This window comes from Geotrypetes seraphini, chromosome 18 (assembly GCF_902459505.1).
Source record: "Geotrypetes seraphini chromosome 18, aGeoSer1.1, whole genome shotgun sequence".
NCBI classification, from domain to species: domain Eukaryota; kingdom Metazoa; phylum Chordata; class Amphibia; order Gymnophiona; family Dermophiidae; genus Geotrypetes; species Geotrypetes seraphini.
Window position 1 is genome coordinate 6,294,760 of NC_047101.1, and position 16,690 is coordinate 6,311,449.

The 16,690-nt window shown below is 44.8% G+C and overlaps 1 protein-coding gene across 5 annotated transcripts in view; it reads right to left on the minus strand.

Moving 5' to 3' along the window:
• Nucleotides 1–16,690, minus strand: part of SH3RF2 (SH3 domain containing ring finger 2) — a 241,127-nt gene that overhangs the window by 30,513 nt on the left and 193,924 nt on the right. For 2 of the 5 annotated variants that reach the window (XM_033926931.1, XM_033926933.1), the window contains one exon: nt 4,990–5,422. In XM_033926931.1, the coding sequence (XP_033782822.1) occupies nt 4,990–5,367 (378 nt within the window). In that variant the 5' untranslated portion in view covers nt 5,368–5,422. Of the gene's footprint in view, nt 1–4,989; nt 5,423–9,343; nt 9,442–10,244; nt 10,511–10,585; nt 10,694–16,690 lie in introns of those variants that run through there. The other 3 variants (XM_033926930.1, XM_033926928.1, XM_033926932.1) reach the window with 3 other exon arrangements.

A 16,690-nucleotide genomic window follows, 5' to 3' on the forward strand; every position in this document is an offset into this window, starting at 1 on the left:
AGATTGTGAGCCTTCGGGACAGTAAGGGAATATCTAAGTACCTATTTTACTTATAATTTTAATGCACCCTATTGTCTATTTTTTCTGTAAACCGTTTAGAATCCTAACAGAGTTTAGCAGTATATAAGAAATAAATTACATTACATTAATTCACTGCTACTGCTACTTATCATTTCTACAACACTGTCAGACATACACAGTGCCGTACACCAAAACATAAAAGAGACGGTCCTTGCTCAGAAGAGCTTACAGCAGGGGTGTCCAACCTTTTGGCTTCCCTGGGCTGCACTGGCAGAAAAAAAATGTTTCAGGGGCCGCGCAAACGCCGAAGCAAGACAGAGGGAGCCGGCAAGACGGCAGCAGAGGAAAATACTCCATCACCCTCGACCGGGGCCGCACAAAATACTTCACGGGGCCGCAGGTTGGACACCCCTGGCTTACAGTCTAGTCAAGACAGACAAACTGGGCAAAAACAAGCACAGTGCTCCAGTGGGGGGAATTACGGAGGGAATGATAAGACAGATATTGGTGCTTGGCAGGTGGGTAAGAGTTTGGCATGGAAAGAAGCTTCAAAGAAGAAGGCTTTGAGTCTGGATCTGAATACTTTTAGAGACAGAGCTTGACGTACTGAGTCAGGCAGTTTGTTCCAGGCATACAGTGCAAAAAAATTGAAGGGACGGAGTCTGGAGTTGGCCGTAGAGGAGAAGGTTACAGATAACAGAGACTTCTGAGTGGAGTACCCGGTGGGGGGGGGGGGGAGGGGGGAGGAGTGTAGGGAGAGATGAGAGAGGAGAGATACTGCGGAGCTGCAGAGTGAATACATTTGTAAGTCAGTAAGAGGAGTTCGAAATGGATAGGAAGCCAATGAAGTAATTGAGAGGGGACATGTGGGCATAGCGACATTGGTGGAATACGGTTCTGAACAGACCCAAAGGGAGAGAGATGGTTTACGCAGGGGTGTCAAAGTCCCACCTCGAGGGCCGCAATCCAGTAAGGTTTTCAGGATTTCCCAATGAATATGCATGAGATCTATTTGCATGCACTGCTTTCATTGTATGCTAATAGATCTCATGCATATTCATTGGAGGAAATCCTGAAAACCCGACTGGATTGCGGCCCTCCAGGAGGGACTCTGACACCCCTGTTTTAAGGGAATTAGATCTAAAGGAAAACGGATGAATTTTTCCATGTTTAAATTAAGGGAGGTTTGGAATTCAATCCCAGCTATGATGAGACCTGAATTCCCTTCAGTTATTTCGTAACACACTAAAACCCTTTTTATTTTCTAAAGCATTTAGCAACTCGCTCTGTTGAAATTTCTTTTCTACTTGTATGTTTAGGTTTATCTGATTTTTCTTCGTGTTATTTTTGCTGTTTCATCATTACTGGCTCACCTTATGATTGTTAACCGAGTCGAGCGTCATTTTTTTTTGACGAGGATCCGGTCTATAAATTTAAGGTTTAGTTTAGTAAGTCTGAAGAGGGGCAGCAAATTCAGCCATGGGGGAAATACTCCACCGAAAATCCAGGTAAGTGTAGCAACCCACAAGTTAACTGGGCATCGTCCAAAATTCAGACAAGTGCCTTTCAACTGTCCTAAATGTATGCTTAGCCAGTCAGTACAGTGGCCTAGTAAGGAAGAGGGTCGAGGGAGGCGATCTGCCTCGGGCGTCTTCTTCCTTGGGGGGCCAGCATCCCTCCTCCTTTCTGCCCGTCCCTTCCCTTTTTAACTTTGGCGCGAGCAACTTACTGCCGGCGTTGGGTTTCGGTGCCCACTCTGATGTCACTCCCGGGACCTGCGCATAGGAAATGACATCAGAGAGCTTGCCAAAGCCGATGCAGGCAATAGGTTAGTGGCTGTTGGCGCTGAAGTTAAAATGGTGATGGGGGAAGGGCGCACGTGCGTGGCAGGGGGGCGGGGAAGAGGCGCCACTGCTCTGGACGCCGCTCACCCTCGCCATGCCACTGGGTCCACTATGCCGTCTAAGCCGTGGCTGTAGCCAAACTCCACCCCTAGACTGAGGCCCCCTTTTGTGAAGCCGCATTAGGCTTTTTTATAACTGGCCGCGGCAGTATTAGCTCCGACACTCATAGGAAGTCTATGAGCGTCGGAGCTTTTAACGCCCTGGCTGGTGATAAAAAAAGGCCTAATTCGGCTTCATAACTGGGGAGAGGAGGTTAGCTGGTTAGTGGTGATATTCAGTTAAATGTGGCTGAATAATTGGCAGTCGGTCTGCTCAGTGGAGTTTAACAGGCAGGAGCTTCTGTTGAGCTAACCCCTTTTAAAAGAAACGCAGAGGTCAACATTTAATTGAAAAAATAAATGATCCAACATAAGATGCCACATCAGATGTTGTGCATATCACACATTTGCAGTATTTTATCTATTAACTGCTTTTTTTTTCCCCATAAAGAGTTTCACTTATCTGTCCTGGCAGGCTCACCTTCCGATTCTGGTACCTGGAGCAATGGAGGGTCGGATGATTGAGCTCACAACCTCATGGTGCTGAGGCACTAGGCCCCTCCCCCCCTCCATAATCACACACAGCACCCTCCAGATCTCAACCACACTATAAGCTAAGGGCTTGCAATTTGCCTTTGATCAATGGAGTCGGCACAAAATTTTTAAACATTTCGCTCTTGCCTTGGTCCAAACCGAACTGCTGGTTTTTAGGTTCCTATTGTTTAAGAAAGAAGCCGTTTGGGACGCTTTTCCAAGTTGCGTAGCAGAAGTCAGACAAGCCCTGCTTCCTGGGCACGTGGGCTGTACAGTCGACCATTGTTCCAGCTTTGGCACTCTTCCCTTCCTGGTTGTTGCTCTTTCCTGGCTGTCTTTGTGTTTTGGAAGTGAGCTGAAATACTTTTAGGAAACAATCGAGGTTGGGGGGTGGGGGGAGTGTATTAGAGCCACTGGGTAGCCCCACCTTAGCTGGAAGTATGCTTGGGCTACCTTTTGTGATATTAAAATCATTTATATGGGGAGGGGAAGGGTATCAAAACAAATGTTTTCGTAAGTGGTAAATACAGGATGGCTCTTTACACTAAACGGTTGAATGACATATTCAATGGTTGGATTGACCTGTTTTCTCATCCTGCCCTTTCAGAAGCCTTAAATGGTCGGGATGTCAGAGTAATCTAATATGCAGATCCATGCAAAGATATCTCACGAGGATCATAAGATCATAAGAGTTGCTATACTAGGACAGAGCGAAGGTCCATCAAGCCCAGTATCCAGTTTCCAATAGTGGCCAACTCAGGTCCTAAGTACCTGACTGAGACCCAAAGAGTAGCAACATTCCAGAGCTGAGATTGTGATGTCATAATGCCTCATTCCACCAATGCCTAAGAGCCAACCTCATCAGTGATGTCACAATGGCTTCATTGTCCTATACTCGGCTCACATAAGAACATAAAAGTTGCTATTCTGGGACAAACCAAAAGTTCATCAAGTCCAGTATCCTGTTTCCAACAGTGGCCAACCCAGGTCCCAAGTACCTAACTAGATCCCAAGTAGTAATGGAGTTCTTGGACTAACATTCACTGGTGTAGGAAGGGAGGTAGGGGGTGGAGTCTGACTCAAGTGTGGTCTTTGTAAAGGGCGCAGACACCCATTCTCCTCTCCGCCCCCCTCCTTCCTGACCTCCCCTGCCGCACGAGCACGCCGCTTGCCTTCCACTTCTTTAAATTTTTCCTGTGCAAGCGGCTTTACAAACTTGCTGCCTGTGTCGGTGTCACCTCTCTCTGATATCACTTCTGGGCCCCGCGCCTAGAAACTGATGTCGGAGAAATAGCCGACACAATGCAGGCAGCAAGTTCGTGAGGTTGCTCGCGCCTGGAAAATTAAAAAGGAGGGGGGGTCGGGAAGTAGCGGATGGGGGCAGAGAAGAGGGTGGAGAGGGGTGCCACTTACCCTTGCCATGCCGTGGCTAATATTGCACCGACATTAACAAAAAACTAAACTCTAAAGTGTATGCATTTTCTTTTTCTTAGAAATATATTCTTAATTAAAAAGCTTACTCTTCTATTGTCATTAAGTTGTTCTGTTCACACAGAACAATTTCAACATTACATTATAAGGACATACAGGCATTTGTACCACTGTGGGCTCCTTCCACTAAGCTGCGATAGCGGTTTTAACGTGCGCTACACGCTAACGCCAGCATTGAGCTGGCATTAGTTCTAGTCGCTTAGCGCAGGTTTAGTGCACGCGGCAATTCTGCGTGCACTAAAAACGCTATTGCAGCTTAGTATAAGCAGCCCTGTGTGTTTAACCCTTTCAGGACCAAGGGACATATTTGTCCTATAACTTTAACATCCTATCAATTTTGATTGGGATAGTCTACAGTTCTAAATTTGATATGTACGGATTCCATATGATACTGCCTTTATGTAAACAAACTGGGTCCGACATTCATTCATTAGCGTCGTTGCCAGATTGACGAGAAGATTCACTTGCCACACTGTCCATAAGCCAGAAGTGTGATTTTTTAAATAAAAATAATGATATTTCACAAAAAAAATCAATTTTTTGGCATCTGCAAGCCCTTTTTACCATAAAAATGTCGTCAAAACCACAAAAATTGGCCTACGATCCTTATGGTCCTGAAAGGGTTAAATGTCCTTTATCCTGAAAGGTTAACGCATTAATAAAAATTCAGTCTGCTTGGCTGTGTACCTTCCACCCAATTTCTCTCTTCCCATAATCTATTAGAACTGAGGGAGATGGATTTATGGAGTATAATGACAATACATATGTGCTCTAAAAATAATACTTGGAATGCGATTTAGCAGAATTAATGCAGAAGCCAAGAAAACTTGGCAACTCATAGCAAAAGAAAATTGTGTATGAACAGCATTGATATATTTCATCCGTTTGCCGGCGATATCGGCATTGACTGTTTTAAACCCCACCACCCCTTCCCATGCTTAGGAATGAACTATCGGTGCCCCCTAAATACAAAGGTGCCAAGAGACATAACCTTTACTTACCCCATCCATTGGCATCCGGGCATTCTGGATCAAGCGGCTCGAAGCTGGTCGCAGACCCTTTGGGTCTAGGGTTCTGCTGAAAGAATCTTGAGCGTAGACCCCCCCTGATCTTCGAAGCGAGTTGACTCTCACAATGGCTTGCCCACCTCTAATGCCGTCCAATAGGCGAACGAGAAGCAAGTTGGCAGGCAGCTCCTCGATGTTGCAGAAGACGGGCGTTCTGCACTCCGGGCACCTCAGCTCTTTCCTACCTGCGAATACCCTCTGAAGACAGGGCTTGCAAAAGGTGTGCTGGCATGGTAATACCTTGGCTGTGACATCCAGCTTTTCGAAACACACAGGACACCTCAGCAGATCCAGCACCGACAAATCATCCATTTTCTTAGAGTACTCCAATCTCCAACAGGACCCACCAGCTCAGCAAGACGGCCACCTTAAAGAACAACAATTACCTTAATACCTTCCAAAAGAATAACTTGTTTTTCTAACCCTTTAGCTATAACATCTCTGTCTAAAAGGGAAGAAGCAAAGCAGAGAAATCCAGCAAAACTGAATCCTATTACGGTACGTTCCAAAGCAAATGCTTTGTCAGTTTGCAGATGTGTAGCTTCTTCTCACATCCCAAATTCAAATGAGTCATTAGTGATTCAGTAATGCAACAATAGGATTTCTGCTGCTTTCCAACCACTTTGCTTGTTAGAGGAATTGACAGGTTAATGCAGAGTAAAACTTATTGAATATCAGAAGCAGGAGCTGAGCTCCGTAGGGTGTTGCATAACAGCCATATTTAGGTCTTGACTTCCGATCGGACCTTAATTTCTCCAATCAAATTTCATCCCATCAAAAGTATTGCCAGCAAACCCTAGTGGTACATGTTGAAATGCCACCCCACCCCGGTCTTACTGAAGAGTCAGTCTATGTCCCATCCAAACCTATCAACCAAGTCCTCGGCACAAACCTAGCCAGTCAAGTGTTCAAGATATCTGATACATTTGTATGGCACTGCTTCCATTGAATTCAAATCTATCTCATGCATATTCATTGTAGGTATCCTGTCTGAATATCACCAGTACCTGAATAAGGTTATGTTCCTATGTGGTAGTTAGGCTTCACCCAGTGCATCCCAGAATGCACTGGGTGAGGCTGGATGATATTATTTTGAATGACACAATAACACCAATCAGGAGGGAGGAGGGAAGGATGTCTAATCCCTCCTTCCTTCTAGCAAAAGGTACGCCTGACTAGTTGAGTCAGTGGTATAGCAAGGGTGAGCAGCGCCCGGGGCGGCGGTGCCCCTTCTGAACTTCTCCTTTTGAACTTCTCCGGCATGAGCAGAATGTCCACGTCGGTGTCGGCCTGCCCTTTGATGTCCCTTCCTAGGTGTGGGTCCCGGAAGTGATCTCGGAGAGCGCTGAGGCAGCAACCTCACGGGGAAGGCAAGGGGCACGTGGCAAAGAGAGGAGGAACCAAAACAGCGCCCGGGGTGGACGCCACTGAAGACTACGTGGAGATCCCCTGTGCTAGGGATTACCAGATGGCTCCATATTTTTAGATCCGGTTGATCCACTCCTGGTTTCACCCCACTGCCTGCCTGGGCTTGTAGTTTTGGTGTTCCTGTTGATTTCACCAAGAAAAGCATGACCACAAGTCCATGAAAGTTTGTTGTTTTCTTATTTTGATTGCATGTTCTCTCATCTACTGTTGTGCTTTCATTGTGCGTGTTATGACGTAACCCGCATAGAATTGTTGGATATGCAGACTATAAATTTTTAAATAAAGAAACTGGCGACCCTGACCGTCCTGTCCCACAGCTGGGATAGACAGTAAAAGAAACAAAGATTACCGTATAATCTCTAAAGAATGTACCAAGTGTGGTTGAGTCCTTTGAATCAGTTTGTCTTTAACTGCCACTGTCACCGTTGCATATTTCTATTGATGTTCACATAATTACTTTAGCCATGATGCATTGACAAGCCAGGATAGTTCACAACTGCCTTTCTCTTAGTTCTTTCTTTATTTGATGGACTACCTTACCAGGGGTTGCTGACAAGTTCTCAGCCCAAGCAGGAAGAGAATGATGTGGAGCCATGAATTTTAGAAGATATTCCACACTTTTCTTGACACTTCCTTTCATACAAAAAAAAAAAAAGTGCGGAACAACTTGTAAGTTTCGTGGCTCTACATCATTCTCTTCTTGGATGAGCTGAGAAATTTTCAGCGGCCCCTCCTATTCTGATGTCATAATGCCTCATTCCACCAATGCCTAAGAGCCAACCTCATCGGTGATGTCACAATGGCTTGGTTTCCTTATACTTTGGAATAACGTGTAAGTTTCATGGCTCCACATCATTCTCTTCTTGGTCAGGCTGAGAACTTTTCAGAAGCCCCTCCTATCGTGATGTCATAATGCCTCATTCCACCAATGCCTAACAGCCAACCTCACCGGTGATGTCACAGTGTCTTGGTTTCTCTCTACTTGTGCCCATTTACTAGATTCATTTGCCTTATTGAAGCGAAAAGTATGGAATAACTTATATGTTTCATGGCTCCACATCATTCTCTTCTTGGTTGGGCTGAGAACCTTTTAGCGGCCCCCTCTATTTCTCTTTCCAAGACAGGATACAACTAAAAACACAAAACCAATCTAATAATACAAACAACCAATACAAACCATATACAGTAGGTACATTCTACTTTACTTCCATCTTCCAGCACATACTCCACATAATTAAAGGATTTAATCTAGAGCATAATTCAGTTTGGGTAAATCAGGTCATTCTGTGCAAACAGTCTTTCTCCTGGAACAGACATTCCATTCAATGCCCCTCCCTACAGATTATTTTCATTTTGATCTCCTGTTGTTGGCCTACTTTACAAGCTAGTTAGTAGGTAACACTATTCAGCCTTTTAGGCACACTTTCAACTTACACAGTGATCAAAACACAAAGGTTTAGCACCAGTGGAAAAAGCTCGCTGCCACTTTGCATCAATACTAAAAGCGCGGGCCAGATTTATGAATGGAATTGAACCCAGTCGGTGCTGCGATTGTGGTATTATTTTAATGCTCAGATTAAATCGTGTTGGAATTGTGCTACAGCTTAGACTCTTCAATCGGAGAGAAAGAAAATGGCTTTTTAGGTACTTATTAGCATTCCCACTGCGTTATGGGAGCGCTAGAGATTTTGGGGGGTTGCAAGCCAGGAGCAAACTCCAGTGCGCGTTCTTGCAGTCCTAACTTTGCTCGAAATTCGCACTTGAGAAACGGTTCCTAATTTCTAACGCCTGTATGTCCTCTAATAATAATAATAATAATAATAAAAAAAATTATTTATATCCCGCAGTACCTTGCAGTCCAAAGCTAGTTTACATCAAGAGAAGCCGAAAAACAACAGCGAAAATACATACCTGAAATACACCACTAAGATAATTTAAAGAAATTTATCCTATAAGCAAGTTTCTAAATCAGTGTATCGCAAATTGTGTACCTCCTGAGATTTCAGGTGTGCCGCGACACACTGGCGTGGTGGAGAGTCATCCACGCCGGCTGACTGCCTACAAGACGTGCCTCTCGCTACGACAGGCACGTCCTGACCGGCGTCTCTCCTCCTCTTCCCGCACCTCCCGGATCCCTCCACCGAAGCGGGTAGCAGCCAGATGGGCCTCCACGCAAGCACGTGATGTCATCGCTTCGACGTCCGCACATTTCCGGGTGCCTTCCGGCTGGGGCAATGGATTTAGTGTGCCGCCGGTCAGAAAGTTTGGGAGCCACTGTTCTAAATGATTGATATGTAGAAGACCTCTCAGAAGGACATGAGATGATTCTGGGTATCACACTAGACACGCACTTGACCATGGCTGACCACACAAACTTAACAGTGAAGAAATGCTTTTATACACTATGGAAGCTAAGAACTATTAAAAAAATACTTTGACACAACATCCTTCAGGTTACTGGTGCAATCGCTGATCCTATCCACCCTGGACTACTGCAACATCGTCTACCTGGGTATCCCACAAAAAACAATAAAGAAGCTGAGATTAGTACAAAACACTGCAGTTCGCTTAATCTTCGGACTGAGAAAACAAGACCACATTAGCCCATACTACAAAAAGCTGCACTGGCTGCCAATGGAAGCGCGAATACAGTTCAAATTTGCATGCATGCAAATCTGGGGCCTAGCACCTTCCTACCTGCAAACACACTTTACACGAACAACCAGAAACAAAAACATCTTCGCCTATCCTAAAATCACTGGCTGCAAATACAAATCCTTCCTTGACAGAACCTTCATGTTCCAAGCTAACAGACAACAATCCTGGCTGGGAAACTACATAAATAACACCAGACACTTACAACGCATTCCGAAAATCAATCAAAACCACTCTGTTTGACAAATTCATCACCTAAACAGACCGACCTTCGCTCTACGCTTTTTTTCCCCTACAAACCCGAAACAATCTCTCAGGCAATCCCAACCCCTCTTACATTCCCTCCCATTCAACCCTTCTCTTCTGTAACATTCCCCTCACACATTTGTAATTCGCTGAATGTCCAGCCTTCCTTCGATGTGAACCGCCTAGAAGTCGTCTGACTATGACGGTATAGAAAAATAAAGTTATTATTATTATTATTATTACTTCCCAAAAAACTTGGAAAGTGACAAAAAAAAAAAAACCCAAAACACAGCGAAGGAAGACTTTTATTGATATGTCGTGACTTTTGAGCACCAGCGTCTTCCTTCGCTGTGTTTCTGTCACTTTGATATGCAGAAGAAACAGTTCACTTATAGTTGGGTAAATATTCAGCAAAGCAACAGCTGAAAAATACACTGTAAACAGGTAAAAGACCCGTTGCGTCACGAATTGCGTTCCCTTTTGGTTCTCCACTGCTGCAGATGTATCTAAGGGGTCCTTTTACTAAGATGCATCAGCTGTTTTAGCGCGTGATAAATATTAGCATGCGTTACACGCTAACACGTCCATTATATCCTATGGACGCGTGTTTAGCTCATGCTAAAACAGCTTGCGCACCTTAGTGAAAGGACCCCTACGTTTCCCATAGCTACTTTTGGAGCACTGTTAGTTTCGGCCCCCAATGATCAGGTGGCAAATTAGGTCATTTGTTGTTTTTTTTTGTAAACCGCTCGGGATGGGTTATTTGATGCATAATTCAATACGCAGCTTGATGCGCCCTCAAACTGCCTTTCGTAGCGAGCTGCACCAGCCTGAGGGTATTAACTGTACAAGTCTCTTACCTGAGCTCTGCTGCTCATTTCCATACAGAGACCACGTGTGCAGGAGAGAAAAGCATTGGGCTCTGTCCAAACTACCAAACCCCACTTCTAGATCTCAAGGTTCAGGTTCAGCAGCTATTTGGGCCACTGTGGATCAGCTCCCAGCCCAGACACTTGACTAGCTAAATAGACTGATAAACCAAAGAGAGCAGTAGATTATCTGGGGCGGTCTCCGCTGTGACTGACCAGGGGCTTGAGACCCATCTCAAGTGGACTCGGCTGCTTGCAACTCCAGCACCCAAGCAGGGCTCTTCCCCTGGCCTGCAAACTTCCAGTAACTCCCCGAGCGTAGCTCAAGTTACCTGCACAGCCCTGTTAACTCTATCCTCGTCAGGAGCCCGGGAGGAAAAACTGCCGAGGGTGTCATCTCTGCTCAGCCTGAAGTTGGTTTGTAAGTGTCTGTGGGTTTGAAGGAAGTAGAAAAAGTCCACAGGATTAAGCAATACCTCCCTCCCTTTCACTGGTGGAGACGTCACCACAGAGAACACAAACATTAAAACAAGACAGAACAAAACAGGGCTAGAAGTTTTTACTGAATGCATACAGTGGAATTTTTGGGAAAGAGGGTGGGGGGGGGGAAGGAGGGGAGGAGCCACAGCGTGAATTCCCACCGTCCCACCAATGAAGGCAATCTCCCTGTAGCTGTCAGGGTGTGGGGATACCCCCCTCAGCATTACTGGATGTTTTGCTGCTCCCCCCCCCCTCTAGAAATTCCTCATGCCCCAGGTGACTACTAACCCCCTCTTTTAATAAGCTGCGCTATCCTATGGACGCATTGATTCCGCAACGCTTAGCACATCTTTGTAAAAGGAGCCCTAAGTTTGCCTAGTGATGGGCCCGGTTCTGTTTATAGCTTTCCCTCTGGATGTAGAAAACACCAGTGAATGAAGCTTGAAACAGTAAAAAAAAGTAGGTCTGATTCCTTATTTTCTGCCTGTCTTTCCCTACAAGAAATTTGTACAAAAGATGATGTAACAGCAGCCAGCCCTCTTACACCTACAAACCACTGGTGCCCTGGCTCTAGGGAAGGGGTACCATGATCATGAAAGAGAAACACGACGGCAGATAAAGGCCGAATGGCTCAGCCACTCTTCCCGTCCGCTATTTCCTCCTCTCCCCAAGAGATCCCATATTGCCCGTCCCACGCAATATTAAATTCAGATACAGTCTTCATATCCACCACCTCCTCTTGAGAGACTATTCCACGCATCTACCACCCTTATATTACTCCCGAGCCTATCACCTCTTAACTTCATCCTATGCCTTCTCCTTCCGGAATTTTCCTTCATTTGAAAATGAATCACCTCCTGTACATTAATGCCATGGAGATATTTAAAAGTCTCTATCGTATCCCCTCTCTTCCGTCTTTCCTCCAGAGTATACATATTAAGGTCTCTAAGTCTGTCCCGATACGATTTATGACAAAGACCATTAACCAATTTTGTATCAGCCCTCTGGACCGACTCCATCCTATATATCTTTTGAAGATGGTGGTCTTCAAAATTGCATTCCAAAATGAGGCCTCACCAGAGACTTATACAACGACATTATCACCTCCCTTTTCTTACTGGCCATTCCTCTCCTTATGCACCCAAGCATTTTCCTGGCTTTGACCATTGCCTTTTCTACCTGTTTTGCCACCCTGAGATCATCAGACACAATCACCCCCAAGTCCCGCTCTTTTTCCGCACACAGAAATATTTTGCTTCCAATAATAAACCGTTCTCCAGGATTTTTGCAGCCCGAGTACATGATCCTGCATTTTTTAGCATTAAATCTTAGTTGTCAATTGTTGACCATTCAAGCTTCATCCTCCGGGTGTCTACCCTATTTACAGAGTTTGGTATCATCCACAAAAAGACAAACTTTTTCAGACAGTCCTTTCGCAATATCACTCACAAAGATGTTAAATAGATCCATCCCAAGGACAACAGTTATAGGTCAGCCTAGTGACCCACCAGATCTTATGAGAAAGTTTATTCTGAACAAACTTTAACTCGTAAAATATATCCATCTGGGAGGAGGGGGACAATTTTTTAAGGGAAGCATTTTAGCTATGCAAATCCTTTGTCTACAATTTGCTCACTCTTAAGGCTGCCAACTTAAGGTCAATAATTCTTGAGAGTGTGCCCCCTCCCTCTAGGGCTTGATTGTAGATCTGTCAGTATTTTTTCATCTGTGGCTGATATGACTTTTGGTAAGTCGTCCTGACCTGGAGTCATGTGGCTTGGTTTCTTTCTTGTGACCCAAGCATTTCTTGGAAAGTCCTAGAATATCCAATGCTGTCACCAGCAGATGTTTGCCTGTCTCTGGGTTAAAGATAAACTTCTCACAAAATCATATTATTTGTGCTGAGAGGGAGAGAGGTGATTTTTGCATTGTTCATCAGGCTTGTGTAAAGTTCAGTTCAGCAACACAGTATCTCTCTTAAATTTTCCTTCTGGGGTCTCATGAGGGTCTTCACCTTCGAGCTCACGAAGGTCTTAATACTCCTCAAACTGGATCCAGATTCATGTGACCGAATTGATCTGGTCCTGGGTTGAACTCAGTGTGCTGGGACTTGTAGGCCTTTCTTAGGGAGTCTGAACTACAAATCCCTGCATGCAACGGGGGAAACCCAAGACTGGGTCAACCCTGTTCTGTGAATCTGGATCCAATCGGTAGCCTTACGTACCCTGCATGTGGGCAAACGTGTGCACTTTGTTCCTTGGCACACCTTACTTTAACCACCACTGCGTTTTGGGTGTTGTGAGCGGCTCTGGTCACCCATTTTGAAAGAGATATAGTGAAACTAGAAAAGGGACATAGAAAGGCAAAAATGACTTCCTTCATGAGAAGGTTAGCACTCTTCAGCTTGGGAGTAAACATGACTGAGAGGGAGCATGATAGAGGTCTATAAAATCAAGAGCGGGGTGCAACAGGGAAAGTCATCAGGCATTCTAGGTTGTAAAATAATGGGATGAACAGGGTTGCCAAGCAGCGGCATAGCGAGGGTGACCGGTGCCCAGGGCGGTGGCACCTCTCTTCCCTGCCCCCCCTGCCATGTGCGTGCCTGCGCCCCCTTCCCTGTTGGTATAAGCAGCAACAAACTTGCTACCCGCGTCAGCTTCGGCTCTCTCTCACGTGTCACTTCCTCCCATCCACAGCCTTTTAGAGATTGAAATGATCTTTTTGGCATGGATTTCCAAGATAAGTTTCCTTCATTTTAAGCACTTTTGAATATGGTTAAGCCTCATTTGAGTATCTAGTATTTGTATTGCTGAGATTTACACAGGAAGTCATATATTGAGCAATTTATCTGCATTTTGGAATTTGCTTGATCAGGTAGACAAGAGATCGTTTGCTTCCTTTCTCTGGCTATCACTGCCTTTGTGTAAACATTAAAGTCGTAGGATTAAAAGTGATTTGCTCGGCTGTTCTGTAGGGAAGTGTACTGGAAAAGACACTTTTGGCCAGGACTCTCAAAAAGTCGCCAAAAGTTAGTCACCGTAGAGCACCCAGGTCACATATACTGGCGACTAACTTAGGGGTTTTAATTGGTTCTAAATGACATGATAATTGGCCGCGCCATTAAAAAACCAATTAAAATCTAATCAAAACAAAAAATCAGACGATGCTAGACCGGCGCCCTGGTCCATGCCACCTGGCATTGCCTCGTGAGGTTGAAGCCTAGAAATGGGCATATTTAAAGGGGTGGCACTAGGCGATACTAGCCACAAGTCGCTGAAAATGTGGGCCTGAAAAACCCGAGCCTACATTTCCGGGTCCTTCTAGGGTCCTTGGGATCCTCGATTCTGGAAACAGTGCCGGTCGGTGATTGACACATTTAGATAACAGAAAAGGGTTTAAATCATGCTCTTGCCTACACTTTATGGTAAGGCAACACAGTCCTAAGAGCAGGGATGAGAATTAACTCAAAAAACCTCAACAATACAAACATAGAAACATGATGGCAGATAAAGGCCAAATGGCCCATCTGCAACATCCACTATGTCCTCCTCTCCCTATTGGCTAAGGCTCTTTACAGCTGCATTGTGATGTCATAGAACTTTATGGTTGTAGAAACATTGTAACATGATGGCAGATAAAGGCCAAATGGTCCATCCGCAGCATCCACTATCTCCTCCTCTCCCTATTGGCTAAGGCTCTTTACAGCTGCATTGTGATGTCATAGAACTTTATGGTTATAGAAACATTGTAACATGATGGCAGATGAAGGCCAAATGTCCCATCTGTAGCATCCACTATCTCCTCTTCTCCCTATTGGCTAAGGCTCTTTACAGCTGCATTGTGATGTCATAGAACTTTATGGTTATAGAAACATTGTAACATGATGGCAGATAAAGGACAAATGGTCCATCCGCAGCATCCACTATCTCCTCCTCTCCCTATTGGCTAAGACTCTTAACATTTGCATCTCCTCTTCCTATAGGCTAAGGCTCTTTATAGCTGCATTGTGATGTCATAGAACTTTATGGTTATAGAAACATTGTAACATGATGGCAGATAAAGACCAAATAGCCCATCCAGTGTGCCCATCCGCAGTAACCATCCTCTCCGAGAGATCCCATGTGCCTATCCCAGGGCCCTTTTGAATTCAGACACAGTCTCTGTCTCCACAACCTCTTCCGGAAGACTGTTCCATGCATCTACCTCCCTTTCTGTAAAAAAAAGTATTTCCTTAGATTACTCCGGAGCTAACATCTGTTAACTTCATCCTATGCCCTCTCATTGCAGAGTTTCCTTTCAAATAAGAGACTCGACTCATGTGCATTTACATTACGTAGGTATTTAAACATCTCTATGATATCTCCCCTCTCCTGCCTTTCCTCCAAAGTATACAGATTGAGATCTTTAAGTCTGTTCCCATACACCTTATGACGAAGACCATGCACCATTTTAGTAGCCTTCCTCTGGACCGACTCCATCCTTTTTATATCTTTTTGAAGGTACGGCCTGCAGAATTGGACACAATATTCTAAATGAGGTCTCACCGAAGTCTTATACAGGGGCATCAATACCTCCTTTTTCCTACTGGCCATACCTCTCCCTATGCATCTGAGCATCCTTCTGGCCTTGACTGTCACCTTTTCTACCTGTTTTGCTACCTTAAGACCGTCAGACTTAATCACTCCCAAGTCCCGCTCTTTCATACACAGAAGTACTTTGCCCCTCTACTATGCCGATTAAACTGATTTTTCCACGCATGGCTTTTTTAAAAGCTGAGCCAATGAATTCAATGTGTGCTAATGAAAGGTCATCCCTGCTAACCTCAAATGAAGTCTGAGGAGAAACGTCTACCTAGAGGGTATTAGAGCTTGAAGGCCCATTCTCAGCTGCAGATTGCTATCATTATCTTGTTTATAAGTGGCACACGAACACCAGAAATAGCCCTGGAATTATCTCATCATTTTGTTTAAGCTCTACAGTTTGCCTTTTTATATACTTGATACCGTTCTGCAAATAAACTGAAATCTCACAAATAACTATGGGTAGGAATAGCCAATAATTTATCTTTTCTTTGATGCAAATAGAGGCAGGAGAGGGGGAAGGTGGTGGGGGCCAGCAGCCGAAGAATCGTTTTCGGTCCTACGAAATGATTTAAATACCTAAATATTTATCAGAAAAGAAATGAGACAGGGATACAATAGAGACATTCTAAAACATTGATGGTACTAAAACTGCACAAGAAGTCACTCTTTTCAGAAGAAAGAATGATCTAGAACAGAGGTAGGCAATTCGGGTCCTCGAGAGCCAGAGCCAGGTCAGGTTTCAGGATATCCACAATAAATATGCATGAGATAGATTTGCATCTCAAGGAGGCAGTGCATGCAAATCCATCTCATACATGTTTATTGTGGAGATCCTGAAAACCTGTCCTGGCTCCGGCTCTCGAGGACCGGAATTGCCTACCCCTGGGTCAGACCAATGGTCCATCTAGTCCAGACTCTTTTTTTCTATCAGTGACCAATCCAGGCCACAGTACCTGACAGAAACCCAAATAGTAGCAACATTCTGGAACCCTGCAGAATCTCAAAGAGTAGCAACATTCCATGCTCTAGATCAGGGGAAGGCAATTCCGGTCCTCGAGAGCCAGAGCCAGGTCAGGTTTTCAGGATATCCACAATAAATATGTGTGAGATAGATTTGCATCTCAAGGAGGCAGTGCATGCAAATCCATTTCATGCATATTCTTTGTGGATATCCTGAAAACCTGACCTGCCTGCGGCGCTCGAGGACCGGAATTGCCTACCCCTGCTCTAGAATGGTGTTTATCAATCTTTCTGTGCCTTTGACCTCCATTCACCCGAAAAAGCATGTGACCCACCCATGAAGCCTTCAGGAGGGCCACGGCCTCAAATACAGTATGAACCGCTCTGCTCTCGAAGCAGAAGCAGGGAGGTCTG